This window comes from Nannobrachium achirus (assembly GCF_963921795.1).
Source record: "Nannobrachium achirus genome assembly, chromosome: 17".
Lineage (NCBI taxonomy): Eukaryota > Metazoa > Chordata > Actinopteri > Myctophiformes > Myctophidae > Nannobrachium > Nannobrachium achirus.
In genome coordinates, this window is record NC_137824.1 from 3,776,008 (window position 1) to 3,799,019 (window position 23,012).

The 23,012-nt window shown below is 40.9% G+C and overlaps 1 protein-coding gene across 2 annotated transcripts in view; it reads left to right on the forward strand.

Moving 5' to 3' along the window:
• LOC308301783 (CD276 antigen-like) overlaps positions 1–14,772 on the forward strand; it is a 54,044-nt gene extending 39,272 nt beyond the window's left edge. The window contains exons 3-10 of one of the 2 annotated variants that reach the window (XM_080745889.1): positions 7,381–7,674; positions 8,404–8,682; positions 8,916–9,017; positions 10,688–10,726; positions 11,928–11,963; positions 12,288–12,323; positions 13,159–13,203; positions 14,643–14,772. In XM_080745889.1, coding sequence (XP_080602015.1) covers positions 7,381–7,674; positions 8,404–8,682; positions 8,916–9,017; positions 10,688–10,726; positions 11,928–11,963; positions 12,288–12,323; positions 13,159–13,202 — 830 coding nt within the window. In that variant the 3' untranslated portion in view covers position 13,203; positions 14,643–14,772. The remainder of the gene's footprint in view (positions 1–7,380; positions 7,675–8,403; positions 8,683–8,915; positions 9,018–10,687; positions 10,727–11,927; positions 11,964–12,287; positions 12,324–13,158; positions 13,204–14,642) is intronic. The other variant, XM_080745890.1, reaches the window with a different exon arrangement.
• The last annotated feature ends 8,240 nt before the right edge of the window (positions 14,773–23,012 follow it).

Sequence of the window (23,012 nt, forward strand, 5' to 3'; positions counted from 1 at the left end):
CACTTTGAGACCCACTGGTGTAACATAGTGTTTCTAGTGAGCCAACATGCACAATATCAGCACCCTGACTCTGTTTGAGCAGAATGGAACAGAGCCTTCATTAGTATTATTGGTAACACCTCTGAAGGAAGTGAGAAGACCATCCAACTTCTAGCCAAAATGGCTTCTGTGCATAGAGCCTATTGGATGTTGCATGCATGATTTTGTAACAAAAACACCAGCTTTGACTGCTCTCTTCGCATTCAATCGGACTTTTTCACCATTTATCAGACGTTTGAATGCACAGGGTATCCACGGGGTATCCACAGGGTATCCTGTTTCCGTGCACTTTGATGTACGCATGCGCCGATATCTGTCGCCTCGAATATTATATTCCCCTCACGGGAATCAAACCCGAGCCGTGGGTTTGTTGCATCCGTGCTCTACTGACTGAGCTAATGAACGGATGATGTGACTCCTTTTTTGTGCATTTATCTTTGACGTGGATAGTGCTGGAGACGTGCAGTGGGGTAGACGTGGATAGTGAGGGACTGAATATTTACTATTCTGTCCTTAACGGCACATATCTCGGTAACGCGGCTGAGTGGGATTGAGCGCCGATGACCCCCGTGAGTCGCCACGAGGCGAGCGCTAGCGAGCCGAGTTGCCGCGCCGCTCCGTCGGGGTCTGTGGCGTGGAGCGTTACACCGGGGAACAGAGAATCCATGGCCTCTAGTTCGATGCTGGAATTCAGCTCAGGTTTTGTTATTGTGTACCTCCGAGGTTGACCACTAGATGTCGACATTTCACTACTAATCAAGCCACTGTTTCATTGTTTTGATCAACCATCCACTGTGAGATACCGGGATACCCAGAATTGAGTATCCGAGATACCAGACCATTCAAACACTTGAAAACACTTGATAATTTCTCATTCAATGCACTGAAATCATTCGAAACAGGTGACAAAAAACTGTTTTGCAAAAGTCGACCTGATGGTGGCACTATAACAGGCGAATGTCAAAAGGGTGGCATTTGTTCCTTGATCAAGTGGGAATGTGTGTGAAAAGTTTCATGGAAAGCAAAAGCTGCATTAAAGATTTAAGGCATTTTGTTCAAAACAGGGCAAAGGTTTTTCCCTGGCCTCTAGGGAGTTTGCAAAGAGTTTACAAAGTTTTACACTGATCAGTGGAGTTATAGGTAACAACATGAATCGGCCTGTTATAGCGCCACCATGAGGCTGATTTGAAGAAATGTAAGTGGCATTTCTTTGTCTGCCTATTGGGTTTCACCAAAATTGCATGCAGTGCTCATGATTTGAGGCATTTTGTTCAAAACCGACCAATCCTGCAAACTTATATATGAATATGGGAAATTTGGCCAGATCCATGTTGATCACATGACTGTAACTAGAAGCAGTGCTCTTCCGAGCACAGGTCTCCACCAGGCCACACAAATCGGCCTGTTATAGCGCCACCATGAGGCTGATTTAAAAAATGTGGGGCAGAGGTTCTGAATTAGCATCCAGGGAGTGTGTGTGCTCAGTTTGGCAGCGATCGGGCCAACGGCGCCGGAGATTAGCTGGTAACAACCAGGCCACACAAATCGGCCTGTTATAGCGCCACCATGAGGCTGATTTGAAAAATGTGGGGCAGAGGTTCTAGATTGGCATCCAGGGAGTGTGTGTGCTCAGTTTGGCAGCGATCGGGCCAACGGTGACTGAGATTAGCTGTTCACAAACTGCGAGGACGCACGGACGCACGCACGGACGCACGGACGGACGGACGGACGGACGGAGGGGAAAACATACTCTCCCTCAGCCTTCGGCTGGTGGAGACAATTATACTGTGTACCGATTTGCCTTGGTACAGTAATGTCTAAAAATGAGTTTGACAAAAAACTGCCTCGGGGACAGATTTCCATTCCGACCCACCCCCACTTCGACAACCCCCCACTTCGACACCCCCCCCCCCCCCCCCCCCCCCCCCCACTTCGACACCCCCCCATACCGACCGAGGCCCACACCCCCACTCCGACCCCCTGGCACTCCAACCTGGGGTGTGCGAGCAACCTCCACGGATCCCGCAGTCTCTCTCTCATTTTCTCTCTCCATCTCTCTCCCTCTTCTCTTTCTCCATATCTCTCTCCCTCTCTCTTTATTATTGCTATTATTATAAGTGTAATAATAATAATATCGTCTGTCTTGCCTGTTTGTCCTTTCATAGAGAGGTTGAGTTTTAACCCATTCTCTGACTTTAACAGAGCTTACTGGGCAAGGAAATGCACTGCTTTCAAGGAAAAACAAACAATATTGCTGTGAATGACTCCTGTCAATGAATCAATTAGCGCCGGTCATTATTTGCTTTCAAGGAATAACAATACAGGTTTGAATTGCGCAGGTCATTACATCCAACACAATTAAGAAAAAAAGGCAATTTTGATCCCTATTATATTTGATATCATGTTTATTATAATGGTATAATGTTGGCCGTTCGAAGACCTCACTTTCCCTTTTTTCCTCCCAAACTGCTAATAAAGTAGTTCATTAAATCAACAAGGCTGGAGATGATTGCTCCAGATATTACTTCAAAGACACAGGATCATTGCAACTTTCCACAGCATTCTTCACAGACAGACAGCGCAGACAGTTTGAGTTCATACCTGGAGTCGTTGTCTTCATGTCTTTTTCTGCTGTACTGTACTCAAGTCACTACTCAGGGATTGTGTAATGTGTATTCCATAAAAGATGAAACTGCGCTCGCTTTCCATATAATTATCCAAAAGACGACGAGATATTGTTTTGGTAGGCACTAGGCAGGCTGCTTCAGCATTGCAGGGCTGGCGGCCTGGTGCACATAGCCTACTGTATACAGTATGTTGGATATTGCAATGCAGACACATGTTCTCTTCTCGGACCTCGAAGAACTTTAAAGGTAGAATTCTGTATCTCTATAGTCTTGTTGGTGAGCCGACGACAGTTTGTGCTGCGTGCATCAATTAGTTTTGACTTGAGTTGAGATGTAACTGGAGATATCCAAACAAACCACTTCAATATGATGGACGTCATGTAACATGTTGTCAACAATCTCCGCACCTTTGGAGTAATATAAAAGTTCACTTTGACACTTATTTCATGTCCATCGCTCTGTTCAACTCTCTCTGCAAAACACTGCGGAGTCTGGCAATGCATCTCATGTCTGATTTATGATTAGCCGTAGGAATGTGTCACGCATATAACATAGCAGATCTCCAAGGCTACAATGCGTTGCTTCCGCGAAATCGATAGGGCACGAGTTATGGTGTTGCGGACGTATCTAGAAGCGCATTCCCATAGAGCAACGTGCACTATACGAAAACGGGTGCCCTTTGGAACTTTGTGCCACTATAGGAAGAAATACTTTACTTTTCTACTTTTCTTCTTTACTTAAATAAAAGTATCAGTAGCCTACTGCAATTTAGATATACAATGTTACAAGTAGAAGTATGGTATTAAATAAAAATCTTTTTAAAATAGCAGATCTACAAGCTCACAATGTGAGCTATTTTCAAATGGCCAAAATGTATATGCTATAGGCTACAGCTGAAGTGGTTAATGTATGTTGTGTATAGGCCTAAATCAAAATCTACAAGGCAATAACTAAAGTTTTGAAATAAATGTAGGCCTAGCAGGGTTTCCTGCAGGAAAAAGTCTTGACCAGGGGGGAAGCATAGGCTCCGGAAAATTTTGCTTAATTAATTAATTAATTTGCTTAAAATGCATTTCTTGATACATTTTTATTATATGAATTCTTATGTTTGCCCTCAAAATATTAAGTGAAGTTAAATAAGAGAGATAAAGTTGCTTATAACAAACAAATCAAAACATATTTCGATTTTTGATTACAAATATTTTGCCCTCATTTTTGCCCTCAAAATATTAACTCATTGAATGCCCTTTTCAAGATGGCCGCCAAGTACCAGGATGCCACGTTCCTAAATTTCTAGTGCACGGATCAATTTTTAGTGCACAGATCGTGTAGTACTTTTTAACAGCTTTCAAACCAAAAAATCCGCTTGGAAATCCGTTCAGGCATTCATGAGATAGAAGCCTTCAAAGTCAGACAAAACAAACACTGCCACCTTCCTAAATGTCTAGTGCACGGATCAATTTTTAGTGCACGGATCGTGCACGCCCATGCCTAGATCATGCACCATATGTGTAGTACTTTTTAACAGCTTTCAAACAAAAAAATCCGCTTGGAAATCCGTTCAGGCATTCATGAGATACAAACCTTCAAAGTCAGACAAAACAGCCATTTTTTACATTTTGAAAGATGTGTTTGTTATGGGGCTAAACATGCAATTTCGCAATTGCGATCATGCCTAATACATTTGAGGCATTTTTAGAAATGTATTTATAAAAACATTTTTAAAAAAAAAATATATATATATATATATATATTTTTTTCTTCAAAATGGCTTCCAACTCGGGAAACTCGGGCTGTGGCAGCCTGGGACTACTGTAATAACTCGGGAAACTCGGGCCTTGGCAGTCAATGAGTTAATGAGTTAGTGTAAAAAAGGAAAATGCAACTACATTATGCTATCATTATTCACATTTATTCAACATTGTGTAGCAAAACCAATTTAGCTAATTTGACCCTGTACATCTGCTATTTGAAAATAGCTGATCTACAAGCTCACAGTATCACACAGCTAAACCAAAGCGAGCTTGTTTATAGGCTACTTTACATTTAAGTACCAATCGTTCTTATTTTGTTTTGAAGTCCACCGATCGGCTCTTATTTTGAAGCCTATGTATTGACCGGGGTAACAGGTTTATGTTGGTCTGACATGACGAACAATAACATAGCTACCTAGCTTGCTAGTGCTACTGTGTGCTGGTGATGACCAGTGATCGGACGCTATACTATCGTCGTAGGGTTAGGTAACGTGGTATTGGCGCTGCTATGTTTAATCTTACACATTAAACCAACGTAAATAGTAAAGCTTTTCACACGGAAGGCTTTATTGAGCACCCGCACAAAGTCTCGTGAAACTAACTCACGGAGTGGTGCGTGATTCTCATACAGTAGCCTACACAAGTTCACAACACGTAACACATCCCTCCCGTGCTGGAGTTAAATACTTTAGCAAGTTTTTCTACGTGAGTCGCGGGTAACAGCCAGGATTTCCACCGCGGAGGTAAAGGCTCAGCCCTGAGCCGCTCAGGGCAGGGCTGCATTGTGCCAGCCACCCTCTCCTCCTCTCCTCTCCGTGAGGAGAAACATGCTTGCGGGCGGCGGCGCGGCGCAGCGCAGTGTGGTGTAGGCGAAATGTGAAGTCCATCTACTGTATATTAGTCCCAAATCGCAAAATGTACTATAGTGGTTTTAAAAGAAATCGACATCTCTTCTGCGCACCGCTAAAGCCCCGGTGAACATTTGTGACGGGGCTGCTCTGGACGTGTGTATGTGATGAAAACAAGCATGCACTGGTGACGTTTAGGGCTTTTCGCTATGCGTCTTGGCCGGGCGCTAAAAATTTCAGACCAGGCAAAGATTACTTTACCCCACGTCCACAGGTAATGTTAATCCAATGCGAATGGGGCTAAAGAGAGTTTTTTTTTCTTCTTCCACCCCTATGAACTGCCGCTTTACGCACAGTTGAATGGTTCGCTTATATAGAAGCAGCGGCCGCGCATTGCCATTGCAAAAATAGGTCTGTCCTTGGGTCGGAATGGAGGTGTCTATAGCAAAACGGGAGTACCCCGCCATTCCGACAGGTTTATTCGAAATGGCGGTGTTTCTGAATCGAGATGTTTTAGGGTCGGAAAGGCGATGTGCATAGAACCATAGAAGTCAATGGTCGGAATGGCGGGAGGTCGGAATGGCGGGGTGTAACCAACTGCCTCATGGTGGCTCTATAAATAGTCTAGATGGACAGGGGGGTCTGTGCGCATTGGGTGGATTTTTCGCCACCTGTTTCTTCTTAATCCTTGAAGGTCATATTTTAAGATTCTGCCAGGTACCAAGCTGATGTTCTCATGGGGGTAATTTTTAATGATTCTTGCACCTACCCATTCACTTACTATATAGGAAAAAGATACCCCCAAAATAATCTTCTTAAAGTAGCATGTGAGGGGTCTAACTAGGGTTTTTTCATGATTCTGAATCCATTGCAAGCATTTATTTTGCACGAAAAACATTCCTAAGGCTAAAAATGGACCCCACAAAACTGTGAAAAAAGATTTTCATCACAAAACCATAGTTTTGTGAGTCCTTTTTTAGCCCAAGGAATGTTTTTTTTTATGACACACAAATGCTTGCAATGGATTCAGAATCATGAATAAACCCTAGTTAGATTTTTTGGGGGGGTCTTTTTTCCTGTATAGTAAGTGAATGGGTAGGTGCAAGAAATCATTAAAAATGAACCCCATTCAGCTTGGTACCTGGCAGAATCTTAAAATATAACCTTCAAGGATTAAGAAAAAACAGGTGGCGAAATAAAATCCACCCTATGCGCGCGGACCCCCTGTCCATCTAGACTAAAGAGGCCCATGTGATATCATAATAATAGAAGAGTTTTGAATATCTTACATGAGAAACATAATGAAAAAGACACAGCAATGTTATCAGTTGATGCTAGCCAGGCTTTTGATTGAATAGAATGGGAATACCATTGATAGATGTTCTACCTAGGTATGGACTAGGCAAAACCTTCCTCAAATGGATTAAATTATTATATACAAACCCAGCTGCTGAGATACTAACAAACAGCAATGTATCAAAATCTCCCATATACGGAGATATCTGTCTATATGCGTCCATTTTTTGTTGACTCATGATATCTGTCTATATGCGTCCATTTTTTGTGTCCATTTTATGCATATGCCCATATATGGAGATCTCTGTATCTGTCTGTGTCCCTTTTATGCCCATATACGGAGATATCTGTCTATATGCGTCCATTTTTTGTTGACTCATGGCGCACGTGATGTCAGAGCCTTTTATGAAGTGATGTCACAATGAGTCGGCGCTTGCGCCGGTTTCCTCGAAGTGCCTCCGAAACGGCCTCATTTTAGAAGTGCATGCATGTAGAAAGTGAACTTTCCCCAACACTGACCATAGTCTTATATTGTTGTACTGGGAACTGACCAGTACAACCACTGTCTTATATTGATGTACTGGGAACTGACCAGTACAACCACAGTCTTCTACTGTTGTACTGGGAGCTGACCAGTACAACCATAGTCTTATGCGAGTGAGCTTGTAGATTGGCTATTTTTCTGAAATTGTTTGCTCAAAGTGAGAAAAAAAAGAAAAAAATATATATATTTTCTGCATTGCTAAATAATAAGTCCCAGACAAAAACTGACTGCTTTAAATCTTCAAATTGACTGAAATAATCTTCTCTCCACAGCTCGAGGTGTGATTTACATTCGACCACAAGGAGTCCTTCAACTGCTTACAGATCATAACTCTATTACTGGACCCATCACTAGCATCCTGTGGAAACATGGACCCAATAAAGCAGCAGAATGGGATCTGGTTCTTGGTCCTGTTGTGTATTACTACGGGACATTTAAAAACCGTGCAGAACTGGATAAAGGAACTGGAAAGTTGGTCATCAACAATATGACCATAGAAGACATTGGAGAATACTCTGTGGAGATCAACGGTAAACTGCTGGACAAGACAACGGTTAAACAGATGAGTGAGTATGAACTGTCCTGTGAAGGTCATGTGTCATCATGGGTCTATCATAATATACAATGTTTTCTGTCCACAGAAATGTTCATTTGAATTGAAGTATATAAGACCTGGAATTATTTTATACTTTATCTATTGAAAAATAGCAGATATACAAGCTGCAAGCTTGTAGATCTGCTATTTTTTAAACATCTTGAAATCTTTTGCTAATCTTTGAATAGGCCTATATTTTTTTTGTAACATTTGTAACTCAAATATTTGCTTCTGGGGGTCCCTGGAACAACATATTTTGAGATGGGGGTCCCCCATCTCAAAAAAATGGTTAGATGGTGTTTCATACAGTCTGTTACTGATGCTGAAGAGAATCAGTACTGCTCTGTTTTATAAGCTGTAAAAGACCAGAACCTGTCAGGTTAAACTGGTCTGGGAACAGCTGCATATGAAAAGAACACATATTGTGATTCATTGCAGTGTGACTATGGCTTTAACCATAACGGCACACATACATATCAGCAGTGAATCACATGGATTCACAGGATTTGCATGTGCGGTGTGCGTGTGCTTGAGGGGGGGCCCACTGCTTCTATAGAAAATGAATATAAATATATGTGCACCATAACCCTTACCTGAGGAAGATCACACAGCCAACATGTGTTTAGTTTTAACTGCAGTCTGGAGACAACATCAGCACTGAGTTATATTCATTGTGTTTGCTCTGTTGTGTCTTCAACAGAGAAAGTCCCAGAGCCACATGTGATCACCAAGAAACCTTGTGGTTCTGACTCCACCAGCTGTGAAGTTCACTGTATCTTGATTGAGGACATCACAGAGTCAGGGACAATCACCTATCTCTGGAAGAAAGATGAAGTGAATGTGTCTGACACTGGAACAAACTCTAATCGTCTGATTGTCACCAAGGATAAAGATTGGAAAGTTAAAACATTAACTTGTGAAGTTAAGAACGAGTTCAGCATGGAGCGAAGTCATCCTGAACCCAACCTGCTTCATGGAGGTATGTAGTTTACTACATCATGTGAACACAGTGAATCACTGTTACAGTCTTTATCATGAAGGTATGTAGTTTACTACATCATGTGAACACATTGAATCACTGTTACAGTCTTTATCATGAAGGTATGTAGTTGACATCATGTGAACACATTGAATCATTGTGTTACAGACTGCAGTGTTGACCTTTTTACATATTTAGGCTCCTAACACAGAAATCATTAAACCTCTCCTCAGGACCTCCACCTGAACCTACACCCACGGGAGCCATTGTTGCTTGTGTTATCGTTGCTCTCATTGTTGGTCTCATTGTTGGTGCGGTGCTGATGAAATATTGTTGTAAGTCTCTCTTCAGAGTTCCACATATCATACAAGTACAACGTGCTTACTAAATTACTGCTCAGCAATGACATGCAATTAACCCATTAAGACCTGAGGCCCATTCTAACAAATGTCTTCTAAATCTGAAAACCCTATGATATCAGTTGTGATCGTTTCATGTCGAGGACCCCTGAAATTGCATGAATTTGCCCGCGGACCCCCATCTCAAAATATGTTGTTCCACTGACCTGGGACCCCCAGAAGCAAAGATTTGTTATTATTATCCAGTCATGCACAACGCAATGGAGACACCTGGTGGTGGAATCAAACAAATGTCTCAGTAGTGCAGTGGTTCAGGCTGTGACCCCCAAAATAATCATATTTGAACTGGGGACCCCCCACCCCACGCTGACAAGCACTTTGTATAACACGGTTATATTGTGAGAATAGACGATCTACATGCTCACAACGCCTCACGTTTCAAGGCATTGTGATCATGTAGAACTGCTATTTCACACATTTTCTGCCTCTAATATTTGACAATTTAGCCAAGGTTTAATTTGTCATTTTAGAGGTATTAAAACATCCTTGAATTGTCATTTTAGAAATGTGCATAAACCCTCTATACGTTTGTTTACTGTTGAGAGAGAAAACAACGTTGCACATTAAGTTAATCATCTGGGGACCCCCCAAAATAATTTGGGGACCCCCCGACGCATAGGTTGAGAACCACTGCATTATACAACATGTAGAATTGATGAAACGAATGAATTATTTTTGCACAAACATGTCACACTTAAGATCTTAAAGGGATATTTCACTTTCAAAATAACTTTTGGTAATGTTATCATCTAATCAGGCTTTTATGAATACCCTGAACAGCTTTTAATTAGCTTGATTGAATATTTAAATATTTGATGTAAATGTTACCAGACCCTCCAGGCCCAGGGCCTCTCCCCACACACACACCCATTGTAACTTCAAACTTCATTTTAACCATGATAGATTCATTAAAAACACCCATTATTTTTTCTGGTGACTCGTACTACCCTCCTAATATGTGAGCAGGCTGTGTTTTTTCGATAACTTATTTCATTTATTTTTAATAATATTTTTTTTGTATTTCATTTTTTCCATTTTCCCAAATAATTATTAAAAATAAATGAAAAAAGTTATCGAAAAAACACGGCCTGCTCACGTATTACGAGGGTAGTATGAGTCACCAGAAAAAATGTGTTTTTAATGAATCAGAATCTATCATGGTTAAAATGGAGTTTGAAGTTACAATGGGTGTGTATGTGGAGAGAGGCCCTTCCACTGCTCCCTGTTGAAAGTGGAATATCCCTTTAAAGGCCATCCTAAGAGCGCTCTTCCAGTGTGCGTAGATTCAGATCTTACCTACAGTAAGAATAGATAAGAAACATTGGTGTATGCAAAAATCCTCTTAAAAACATCCTAAGTGGGTCTAAGAAGAAATGTCTTTGTAAGAACCGTTGGTGAATATGACGTTTTGATGTGGTGTCATAATTAAACTAAATGTTGATATGACACTGACTATCAAGAACATGAAAACATGGAACTTCATTTCAAAAAGGCTGCCGACTCCTGCTGTTTGTCATGTCATGTCATGTCATGTCATGTCATGTCATGTCATGTCATGTTGTCACTGTGTTTGAATTTCATCTCAGATCGTATAATGAGGAGGTTTCCATGTATTCAGCCTGAAGGTGAGTTTGAGAATTTTATTTAAGCAGTTGAACCTCCTACTAATTAATAGTGATGATGATTATAAAACAATTAACTTTCATGACAACCTTTATTTATTTCTCTGAAAACACACTGAGGACTGGGATATGCAAAGAAAAAATATACACAAATTATGTAAATGAATAAAATAACATGATTAAGATAACCTTTCATCACATGATTTATCAGCGTCAATAAAAACAATAGTATTTACATCTGATTTTAAAGTGACCTACAGTAGAGGAACAAGAGAACTTATTTAACTGAAGCATGTAAGGCAGGGGTCTTCAACAGGGGGTCTGGGACCCCTTGGGGGTCCTCAGAGTTACTACAGGGGGTCCTCCAAATCTTTGAGGACCCTAGCGTCCATATTCTGAGAACTGCGCTGCGAGGCGTTGTGAGCTTGTAGATCAGCTATTTTCAGCAAAGAGGTTTGGTGTAGAGGGGAAAAGAGCAGACAGTACAGAGTGAAAGGTCAAGTTTATTAAGTATAGACGGTTCAAGTGGTTAAATATCTGAACACACAAATTGACATGAATCCAAAATACACTGATGATTGTGCTGTCAAACGATGAAACTATATGGAATCTATGAACAGGTTGTGGGGGTCCCTGCTTCATCTCTCTCTCAACTAAGGGGTCCTTGGCCTGAAAACGTTGAAGACCCCTGCTGTAAGCTGTTACAGTTGTATGACAAGGCTATGTTGGGTGGAGAGATGGTCTCTTCACTCAGAGAACAAAGGTTACAATGTAACCTAATGAAGATATTTGCCTTTCATTGTCATTCTGCTAGCTAGGAGCACTACTTGATTATGTTAATGTGTAGGACCTGTTGTTTCATGCTGCGCTAGGAGGGAGTGGATGAGGTCACTTTGACCCCAGGGTGGTTCAGGGACCCAAAGGGTCCTTGAGGATTGATTGGCTCCAGTATATCTGTAGAGCACACACACACACACACACACACACACACACACACACACACACACACACACACACACACACACACACACACACACACACACACACACTCCACAAGTCCCCTCTGTCTTTCTATTTGCTGGGCTTTTACTAAGTACTTTGGTCCAGTCTGATCCATGAACTAACTGATAGACTCATGTCTAGTGTTGGTTTAAGTAATGCTCTCTCTCTCTCTCTCTCTCCCCCCCCCCCCCCCCCCCCCCAGCAGATGTCAGTGGAGAGCCTACAGGACCGACAACAGGTAAATGAATATTTATTAGTCGTTGCCCGTTGTTGTGTTGTGTACTGAGGTGAAAGTATGGTCTCGTAGGATAGTAGGGTTTAAGACATATCAGTGAATTAGGAATCACACCACAGTTCTAGTCAAACCCCGCCCACGGAAGCTTTTGATTGGCTGAACCGGAGCTAGGGAGCGCTCCTTTTTGACCTGTAAATGCACTTTCTGTTTAATAAAGAGCTGGAGAGACATAAGTAATGCTCTCTCTCTCTCTCGCTCTCTCTCTCGCTCTCTCTCTCTCTCTCTCTCTCTCTCTCTCTCTCTCTCTCTCTCTCTCTCTTCCCCCAGCAAATGGTGCTGAAATGGAGTTTATGGAGATGGAAGGTAATGTTTAATTTATTGCAACAGGAGGTTCAGGCTAATCAGTCAGTGTGCAGTAAACATTATGCATTTTCCCCAAAGCGTATTTGTGAAATACAAAATGTATTGTAAATTGTTTAAGGTAGCCAAAAGCCTATATGGTATTTGTTGTGGTTTTTAACAGTAGCCTATAATAATGCTGAATTAACTGTATTGTAGTCGGGCCTGAATCATTCTGCACTTAACTGTACATTGTTGTTGTGTGTCACTGTGTCATATTTTATAGTAACACAATCATGAAAAACATTCAAATGGTCATATGACCAAAATTAGTATTATTAGTTTGCTTCTACAGTGTATTTATTATATTTATTTATTGTTAAATTGGAATATAGAATGTGTTCCAGGGGCTATTTTTCAGTACATACTGGAATGTTATTTTAATACATTCACAATGTGATTATTTATTGCTCCAACAGCCTATGCTGATCTGGTACATTATAAATGTGCATCAGTGATGATAATAATGGTCGGAGAGAAAGCGCCAGATATAGACAGTAATGAATTCAGATCATACCATAAGCTCCAGATATAGACAGTAATGAATTCAGATCATAAGCTCCAGATATAGACAGTAATTAATTAAGATCATATCATAAGCTCCAGATATAGACAGTAATTAATTCAGATCATATCATAAGCTCCACATAAAGACAGTAATTAATTCAGATCATATCATAAGCTCCAGATATAGACAGTAATGAATTCATACCATAAGCTCCAGTAAAAGTCCCTCCAGTGCAGATCAATACACATGATTTAACTCCAACATTAAGTGTTCTTCTCTCTGCTGTTTCAGTAACGACACCATTGAAACCACCTGATGAGAGCCAAGAGCCCTGAGGTGAGTTCTCTGCTTTATGGATGGACTAATATTCAACTTTACTCTGTATATGTGTATTACATGCAATTGATGTGTGTGTGTGTGTGTGTGTGTGTGTGTGTGTGTGTGTGTGTGTGTGTGTGTGTGTGTGTGTGTGTGTGTGTGTGAAGCATTTTACTGGGGCCGTGTTTGGCCGGTGTGCCACCCCTTGAATATCATATTTTATATTATTATATATTGATGATTATATATATATATATATATATATATATCAGGGTTTCCGCTAGGCATTTTTGGGGCCGGCCACCTTGGCCGGCAGGATTATATTTTACCGGCCATAGCAGACATACAAGCTCACAGCGCGGCGCGTTTCGCCTTGTTGTGAGCTTGAAGCTCTGATATTTCCAATGCACGTAACCATGCACACAGCGCAGTGGGGATGGGATTTATGGCTCTTTGAAGTGAGCCGGATCTCTGGGATCCTTTCCTTTCAAAGAGCCGTTCAAAAGACTGGCTCATTCTAGTAGTTACTTTATAGATTTTGATTATAATTACAAATAACTTCAACCCTATATACATTTATTTCGTACATATATAGGTACATATCTGCCATTTGAAAATAGCTGATCTACAAGCTCACAATGCTATCGTTCATTTCAAAGAGCCGTTCAAAAGACTCGATTCGTTCGTGAACGTCCCACCTCTACAGCGCAGCATGAAGCAGCAGCAGTGGCGGTGAGCTCCGCTGTCATCAGACAGACTCACAGAACATGATACAAATTTAAAATTATGATAGGTTTTAATGGTTGTAGCTTTACTACTTTAGACAAATAATTATGTGCATAATAAGATTAAATGATAAAATAGCCTAAGAGGCATTTTCCCAGCCAGCCACGGTGGCCGGCCAATTAAACATTTAACCGGCCAATGGCCGGTAAATACCGGCTAACGGAATCTCTGATATATATATATATATATATATATATATATATATATATATATATATATATATATGATACAATAATGTAATGCTATTTTTCAGTGCATACTGGAATGTTATTTTAATACATTCACAATGTGACTATGTATTGCTCCAACAGCCTATGCTGATCTAGTACATTATAAAGGTGCATCAGTGATGATAATAATGGTCGGAGAGCTGAGTAGTTTCTGATTATTATATAGATATAATGTATTATGAATGTATTTATTATTTATGAAAAGTTCACTCTTGTTCACTCTTTGTTTTTTTCAAAAACAAAATGCAACTTTCGGCCCCATCTCGTCATACTCGTCATAGGCAACATGGACACACTTGTATAACTCGTCAAACTTGTCATAGGCACTCAATGAGTTAACAGGCGCTTGTGATTAAATAATAACTACATTGGATCCATCTGTCTGTCTAACTTTTCTGTCTCTCTGTCTGTCTGTCTTTCTGTATTTCTCTCTCCTTTTAGCTCCAGACCCAAAATGAGGAAGAGGACAACTCGTTGTGAGCTTGTAGATCGATTATATCAATTTGTTTGAAGTTTTTTGAAGTAATTAATATTTTAAGTATCAGAAACGATGGTATTTACTCGCGATCCCACAAAAGTCGTCCCAAACCACAGTTTGGGAATCAGTGGTGTACACAGGTTCTGTTCAATGCCCCCCCCCCCCCCAGATTAATTAATTAATCTGAAAAAATTATTAAGTAATTGAAATGAACACCCAGAAAATAGCCAAAACTGAGCACATTTCGATCTATTAGGGCAAACCTCATTTGAAAAAACAAATCATGGGTATATGAAAGCCCAGTACTCATACTTTGCACTGCAGCAACCTTTAAGAGTATGCTGAGCTGATCATGGCTTTTGGGGTTGCCTCTACATGCGCGTGTATCCCCCATTTAGGTGCATTCAAGTTCAGTGGATGAGTGGAGAGGCACCTTGATGCCTGGGCACCCAAAAGCGTTTTTATTTTATGTATTTTTATAATATTTGTATATTTCTAGGCTACCCATCCTCCCTCATGGCGCCCTAGTCAGTCGCCTACTCTGCCTATTAACTGGGCTGCCTCTGGGTAGAGTGACTGTTACTGGGAGGTAGAGATGAGTGGAGGGGTAATAGGCGATTTTAAGGGGTGTCTATGGGTGCACTTACACCCCCTGGCCACCACGCGGCCATTTTTTTTCTTCTTTTTTTAACTTTTTTTTTTGTAATGTAACTTTATTTAATAATTATTAAATAAAACAGTGATCGTGGTTTGTAAAATGTGCGCAAAAAGAGAGGAGGGGCAAGTATTTCTGTTGTTAACTTGGCAGACTTGGCAGGCGCTATGGGTGGTCTGTGAGATTAACAACACCATATAGGCATTTTACAGATTGAGAAAGAACACAAAATTAAACTGCAGCAAATAATTGATCAGTATGCAAGTGCCAAAAACCGGAGGCTGCAGTTCATTGTGTAATAAGGATGATTGCTTGATTGCTTGATGATTAACTTGATGTTTGGATTTATATGTCCTGTGCTGCCTCTGCCTGCAAAATATAAGTAAATACATTTGCTCATGGTGTCTAGAGAAAGAAGCACCTGTTTTGCACTTTTTTTTGTTTATATTGTGTTAGATTTGGGATACTGTTGTATCTGTCTACAGAGGTAGAGTAGACAGATACTGTTGGTCTCTGTCTACAGAGGTAGAGTAGACAGATACTGTTGTCTCTGTCTACAGAGGTAGAGTAGACAGATACCGTTGGTCTCTGTCTACAGAGGTAGAGTAGACAGATACTGGTCTGATAGTGAACTACCCGTTACCCCTTATCCTCACCCTACCCACCAAATGCGGGCAAGGCACCTTGCCATGTCCCTAAATGGTATGTTGGGGCTGCTATACCCGCTGCCATTATGACCACTCTGTTATTTGCAGAGGTGTGGTTTTGAGGTGTCCGTGGGTGTGTTGATGCTAAGAGTAAGTATATACTCATTATGATATGTAAGTGGTTTAAATGCATGTTTGCAGATTCAGTAAATTAATCTGTGATTGGAGAAACGATCTTAGTTCCAATCAGCCAACAGTGGACTTAGTCCAGTTGTCTGAGCTTTATTATCTGGAAATGAGTTCTTCTTCTTCTTTCGTGTATCATCAGATGGCCAACTCAGTGTCCTGCAGCCATGCCCTCGTCTCTGGTCCTAAATCGAAAAGACCAGCTTCTGAGGGTGGGCTGTATAGGGGGCAGCCGGTGATTATGTGCTCGGCAGTCTGTTCAGGCTCGCCACACTCGCATGCCGCACTGTCCGTTAGGCCCCACTTCTTCATAGAAGACTTGAAGCGCCCGACTCCAGTGCGCAGACGGTTCAGCGAGGTCCATAGGTGTCGTGGCATATCTTCTCCTTTTACACCACCTCCTGGGTCCTGGATGTATCGCTGCATACGGGAGGGCCCAGTTGTCTCCCATGAACGTTTCCAGGATGCTGCCAGCCAGGCGTCTCTGGACAAGTCCTCAGGGATAGACTGTAGCATATCTTGTGCTGCCTTGTTGTAGGGATGGCGAGACTTGAGCCTGCCTGGTGGGGCCGGTGTTGTTGTGGCTTTGTGCAGGATGTGCCAGTCATACTTCTGGGCTTTTCTTGCCAGGGCGAGGGTAGCCGCATCCCGTCGGAGACTGGCTGGGGCGATTCCAGCCAGGACTGGCAGGTAGGACACAGGGGTGGGTTTCAGACAACCAGTTACTGTCCGGAGGGCGCTGTTGATGACAGTGTCGACCTTGTTGACATGGGGACTTCTGCTCCAGACAGGGGCGCAGTATTCTGCTACGGGCAGGACCAGGGCTTGCGTGGATATGGAAATGAGTTAAAAAGATAAAAGTTGTCTAAATGTGACAGTGTGGGTCTCAATGACAACATTGATGTCATGAATGTGCACACTGTATTTAATGTACTTGTGTTTGAACCTGAGTCCTGATACTCCCTGCACCTTAATGCCATGTTTATAAAACATGATGATATTTATACCTTAATACCATGTACAACATGATGATAATTATACCTTAATACCATGTACAACATGGTGATATTTATTATCCCTGTGCCTTTAAATAGTAACATCCAGTATCTAACATTTACAATGTAGACATTTAGTAGATGCTCTCAATCCAGAGCGACTTATAATAAACAAAGACAATTCAAGGTAATATCACAGATTCAGAGACTAAAAAAAGTATGATTCTATGGTCAAGTATCTCAGGTAAATACTGGACACTGGATAGATATACTACCAGTATGTGTAACTAAATATGTAGATACATTGTTGTTTTGTATTGATCTCTCTCTCTCTCTCTCTCTCCATCCCTCTCTCCTTCACTTAAAATCTAAAATAATGTATATTGATGATATACATACAAGTGTCCTTTTTTAATATTAAAGTGTTTTTTGTTTGTTTGTGCAAACAATAGGAATTTTCTCCTACCTAATTCTGTTTTTGGTCAAGATTTCATTTTTATTTTTTATTTTTATGTGTTGTTAACAAGGATCAAAAATGTAAATCATTCATTCCTTGTGTTTATTTCAGTAGGGAGGGTTTGTCAAGGTGCACTGAGGTTCAGCCTGTGAACAGCAGAATGATACTGCTCTGTTTTAACACACATGTTACCTTTACCTTCTTTATATGTTATACTATTGCTCTGTCCTGTATCACTGTGAGTTTAAATAAAACTATTTTCTATGAGAGAAGTAAGAGTTGTATTCTTTCAGGGACCTGAGGGTTCAACCTCCTGTGTGTGTGTGTGTGTGTGTGTGTGTGTGTGTGTGTGTGTGTGTGTGTGTGTGTGTGTGTGTGTGTGTGTGTGTGTGTGTGTGTGTGTGCGCGCGCCTCAGTGTCTATTAATAGTATAGATGCATGTAGTGTTTGCCTATTAGGCCTACAGTAATACCAGTAGGCCTACTCATAGTTTGACGGTTACACTCAACCTGGGCTATATCTGTTTAGTAGTATTTAAGTCAAGACATTATGCTTTGGTGTTAATAAGTCTTTGACCAAACAGTCTATGGAACACAGACAGAATACTGTGGCATTTCTGTCTCAGCCTTCACAGGTTGTGACAAACCTCCTATGTGGTATGCTGTGAGCTTTATGCTTGGTAAATGTGTATTGAACATGTGGTATGGATGCACTGTGAGCTTTGTTTTGATAACAGTGACATGGGCATGTATAGCCAAGGTGGAGTGAAGTGGTTGAATGTATATGGCTATACTGTATGTATAACCACATAGATGTTGCAGGTGAGGATGCTGGTGCACATGAGAGTGCAGGCAGATTATGAGAAAATGGGCCCCTGCACTGAAATGCAAAGGGCACCCCTGGCTGCCTGGGACAAGTGAGATTCTTTACATAAACATAAACAAACTCTATAGAATGTATAGGGGCCAAACTCTTGCAAGAAGTATAATGAATAATATATTATTAAAAGATGTACAGTATAATAATATATCTGAAAAATAAGTCGGCACCCAATTTTATTATATTGTTAGATTTTCCTCTTTTTTTTCAATAAATGTGTATGTCATTGTGGCATAAACAATAATTTGAAGGGAAGCAGGTTCAAATCATGCATACTTATTTCTTAATTTGAAAACAATTAAATTGTCAATTTCAAACGGCAAAACATGCATAAGCTACACATTATTGTGTGTTATAGTTATAACTATTCTATGCATTTCAGGGGCTCTTTTTTGAGACTTTAAAAACTTTTTCTTTTGGCGCCATGCACACGGAACGCACACCAACGTAATACTTAAGGGCCATACAGTCAAGTGTTATATGATGCTATGGTATGAATGAGGGGCCCATTTAGATTAATTGGAGTGGATAACATAATTATGTTAGGTTGTGTTGACAACAAGCGCAAATAACAGTGACACGGTCACGCGGAGGCTCAAGCTCAGGACCCCCCTAGCTCAGGGGCCCCTTAGCTCAGGGGCCCTTGGTCCTGTGATCTTTGTGCCCGTTGGGTGATCCATCCCTCAGGGGGAAGCTGCTGAAGGCAGTTAACACGCTTCATGAGTTGCTTCTTGCTGTTGGATTGGTCGGTGAGACACAATAATGTGACAGTGATTGGATCAGGACACAGCAATATCACAGTGGTTGGATCAGGAGTTGCTTCTTGCAGTTGGATCAGGAGGCAGAGTAATGTGACAGTGGACAGCTTGGAGGTCTGCTATTTTTGATATTTTCACCTAAGGGCCCTTTTAGGAATGTCAGCCCCTGCCTCTCTAACATTCTCTGCACGTCCCTGGACAACAGAGTGAACATAGAGGGCTCTATTTTGATTATCTTAAGTACCAGCTCTTATGTCTTAACTTAAAGGCCTGTCCATACTGTCTCTGACCACCGAAATCTTTGTCGGAAAGGTCCGGTTCAACTACAAAATGACGTCACTCGCATCTCCTGAAAAGCATTACCCTGAATTAGAGTTCAGAAAGCTGCACGTCAGAAAGTCAGAACTCTCTGACAAAAGGTTCGGTGGTCGGAGACAGCATGGACAGGCCTTTAAGTTAAGGCATAAGCGCTGGTACTTAAAGGGCCAGTTCACCTCTGGGACAACCAGATCTTATTTTATTGTTGTTTGGGACACGATCAACACAATCCTGAGTTATTTTTATGTGTTCAATCTGTGTTTTTAGATATTTTAGTATTTCAGCATGACTAGTGATGCATTTTGCATCATCAGTGTTGCGTTTTGCATCATATGATGCAAAACGCATCGCTAGTACATGCTGAAATATTATATCTCAAAAAACAGACTGAACACAAAAAATAACACAGGATTGTGTTGATCGTGTCCCAAACAACAATAAAATAAGATAGGGTTGTCCCAGAGGTGACCTGGTCCTTTAGGACAATCAAAATAGAGCCCAGAGTCTCATTCACAGGGAGAACATGACAGACACAACAAATAAATGCCCTGCAGCCATAATGTGTTCACACTTCACTCTACACATGGTCAGACAAACTAAACTAAATCACCCAATATGAGACTTACTTCTTTTTTTAAACTGAACGTATAAATTCAGATGTCTCAGTCATCTTTATCTTGATTAAGGGAAACAGGTTCCCTCTTTCACTTCTCTTTTCACCCATGCTTGGGGAAACCACAAACTTCCTGTCAGCCTTAAAAACAACTGCTTGTCTGAATTCTACCTTTCAGTAGCTTTGAATACAACAGAGATTCATTTAATTTACAATTTAAGATTCAGGAAAATCCAATGTGTTGCATAAATCATATGCAACACATTCTTCTTTCACACAAACACACAACTAAACATATCTGTGTTTGCTTCTTCTCTCCTCCACAGTCTCACTTCCTATTGATTACACTACAGACTGGTTTTAACCAGTTTTCACATGCACACTCATGCTCCCACGTGAACTCACATGAACTGACACACACACACACACACACACACACACACACACACACACGCACACACACACACACACACACACACACACACACACACACACACACACACACACACACACACACACAAATGTTTTCTTTTTCCCCTCCACACAGTGACATCTGCATATAAAACAGCAGTGTTTCAGAACACCAGGCAGCAAGTCAACACATGCTGGTGGCTGGTGCACCACTATCACTGCTGGTTGTCAGTCAATGTGTTCTAGGATATAAGCTACACTATCATTGTACAGTCAATGTGTTCTAGGCTATAAGCTACACTATCATTGTACAGTCAATGTGTTCTAGGCTATAAGCTACACTATCATTGTACAGTCAATGTGTTCTAGGCTATAAGCTACACTATCATTGTACAGTCAATGTGTTCTAGGATATAAGCTACACTATCATTGTACAGTCAATGTGTTCTATTAAACTACACTATCATTGTACAGTCAATGTGTTCTATTAAACTACACTATCATTGTACAGTCAATGTGTTCTATTAAACTACACTATCATTGTACAGTCAATGTGTTCTATTAAACTACACTATCATTGTACAGTCAATGTGTTCTAGGCTATAAGCTACACTATCATTGTACAGTCAATGTGTTCTAGGCTATAAGCTACACTATCATTGTACAGTCAATGTGTTCTAGGCTATAAGCTACACTATCATTGTACAGTCAATGTGTTCTAGGATATAAGCTACACTATCATTGTACAGTCAATGTGTTCTAGGCTATAAGCTACACTATCATTGTACAGTCAATGTGTTCTAGGATATAAGCTGTAATCATGCCATGGACCGTTGGTGGGCTGAGATGAATCACTGGGAAGTCTGAGGTCAAGAAAGGTCACACAAAAGGCAGTTAGAATGTCAAGAAGGGAGACAGTATCATCATTATTAGGATTAATGACATGTGTTTACATCACTATAGTATCAGTTAACATGAGTTTAATGTGTTTATTCATTACATGTGGGGCGGCATAGCTCAGGGGTAGAGAAACTGGTATTAGAGCACGAAGGGTATAAATCCCGAAGGGTTCCCAGTTCGAATCCGGGCTCCCCCTGAGTTAATGTCGAAGGGTCCTTGGGCAAGACTCTGAACCCCTAATTGCCTCCGGTGAGTAGGTTGGTGCCTTGCATGGCTTCCTCCGCCACCGGTGTATGAATGTGTGTGAGAATGGGTGAGTTTAATGTTTAATGTGTTTATTCATTACATGTAACACATCACTATAGTATCAGTTAACATGAGTTTAATGGCATGTGTTTACTCACTCAAACATAGGGTGACCAGATCCAAGCTGTTCATTTGAGGGACAGAAGTACCACTTGTGAGGGACAAAGTGGGATTAAATGCATTAATGTCATATTCAACTATGTGCTTAATACAGCATATTGATATTTATCATGTTGGCTTAAAACATATCTTTATTCCATTTCACTTTTGTTTATGTCAACGATGCTGCAGCGGTTCCTTCTGAACATTGTCTCTCTCTCTCTCTCTCTCAAAAAAAAAGAAAAAAACATAACCGTATTATTCAAAAGCATAGCCTACCCTATAATGTATTCACATGCTGCTAGAGCAGTGCTGTGTCCAGTGTGGTCCTGGTCCAGTCTAGCTTGTTGTGAGCTCACGTTAACAGCTTCAGCAACAATCAGTGCACCTATCAACACCGGGACATTGATTTATTACTGGAGCCTGCCAGTCACAATGTGGGACAGTGTCTCAGTTTGGGACATCTGGTCTCCCTACTCATACATGTAACGCATCAGTGTGGTATCAGTTCATATGAGTTTAATGTGGAAGGATGGATAACGTAAGAGGAATAGATCAGTGGTTGGTTCTCAACCTCTCTTGTTTCCTGCATATCCCCATCCAACACAACAGTGGTCCCCAGGTTGATTCTTAGTCAGGATGGTGGTCCCTACTTCATAATCAGTTGAAAACCCCTGATAATAGGTTGACAATACTGTACATACATGATGAGTTTGTTGCCGTTCCTCAAGCTCAGCTACAACCTGGAATCACTATGAGGGTGTGACGCCATGCGTTGTGACCTATAGTAAACTGTCTATGTTGAGCTACGCTGTATTCACATGACAATGTGGAAAACAGGCTTAAAAAGTACCGTTACACCACAGGAAGCAGCTGCACTGCAGAGATCAGACTTATTGTAACTGTAGAAAAGGTTCTGCGTAAACTACTCTGCTTAGCTTGAAATGTTCATGTCTGTATCATGACTATTATTATAAACTACTCACTGCTTAGCTTGAAAGTTACAATGGATGTTTATTCTATTCTTATTTAATGACTGCTGGATCATTAATGGTAAGCAAATCATTTATTTTGTTACTTATAGGATTACTCTGAATAACACAGGTTTT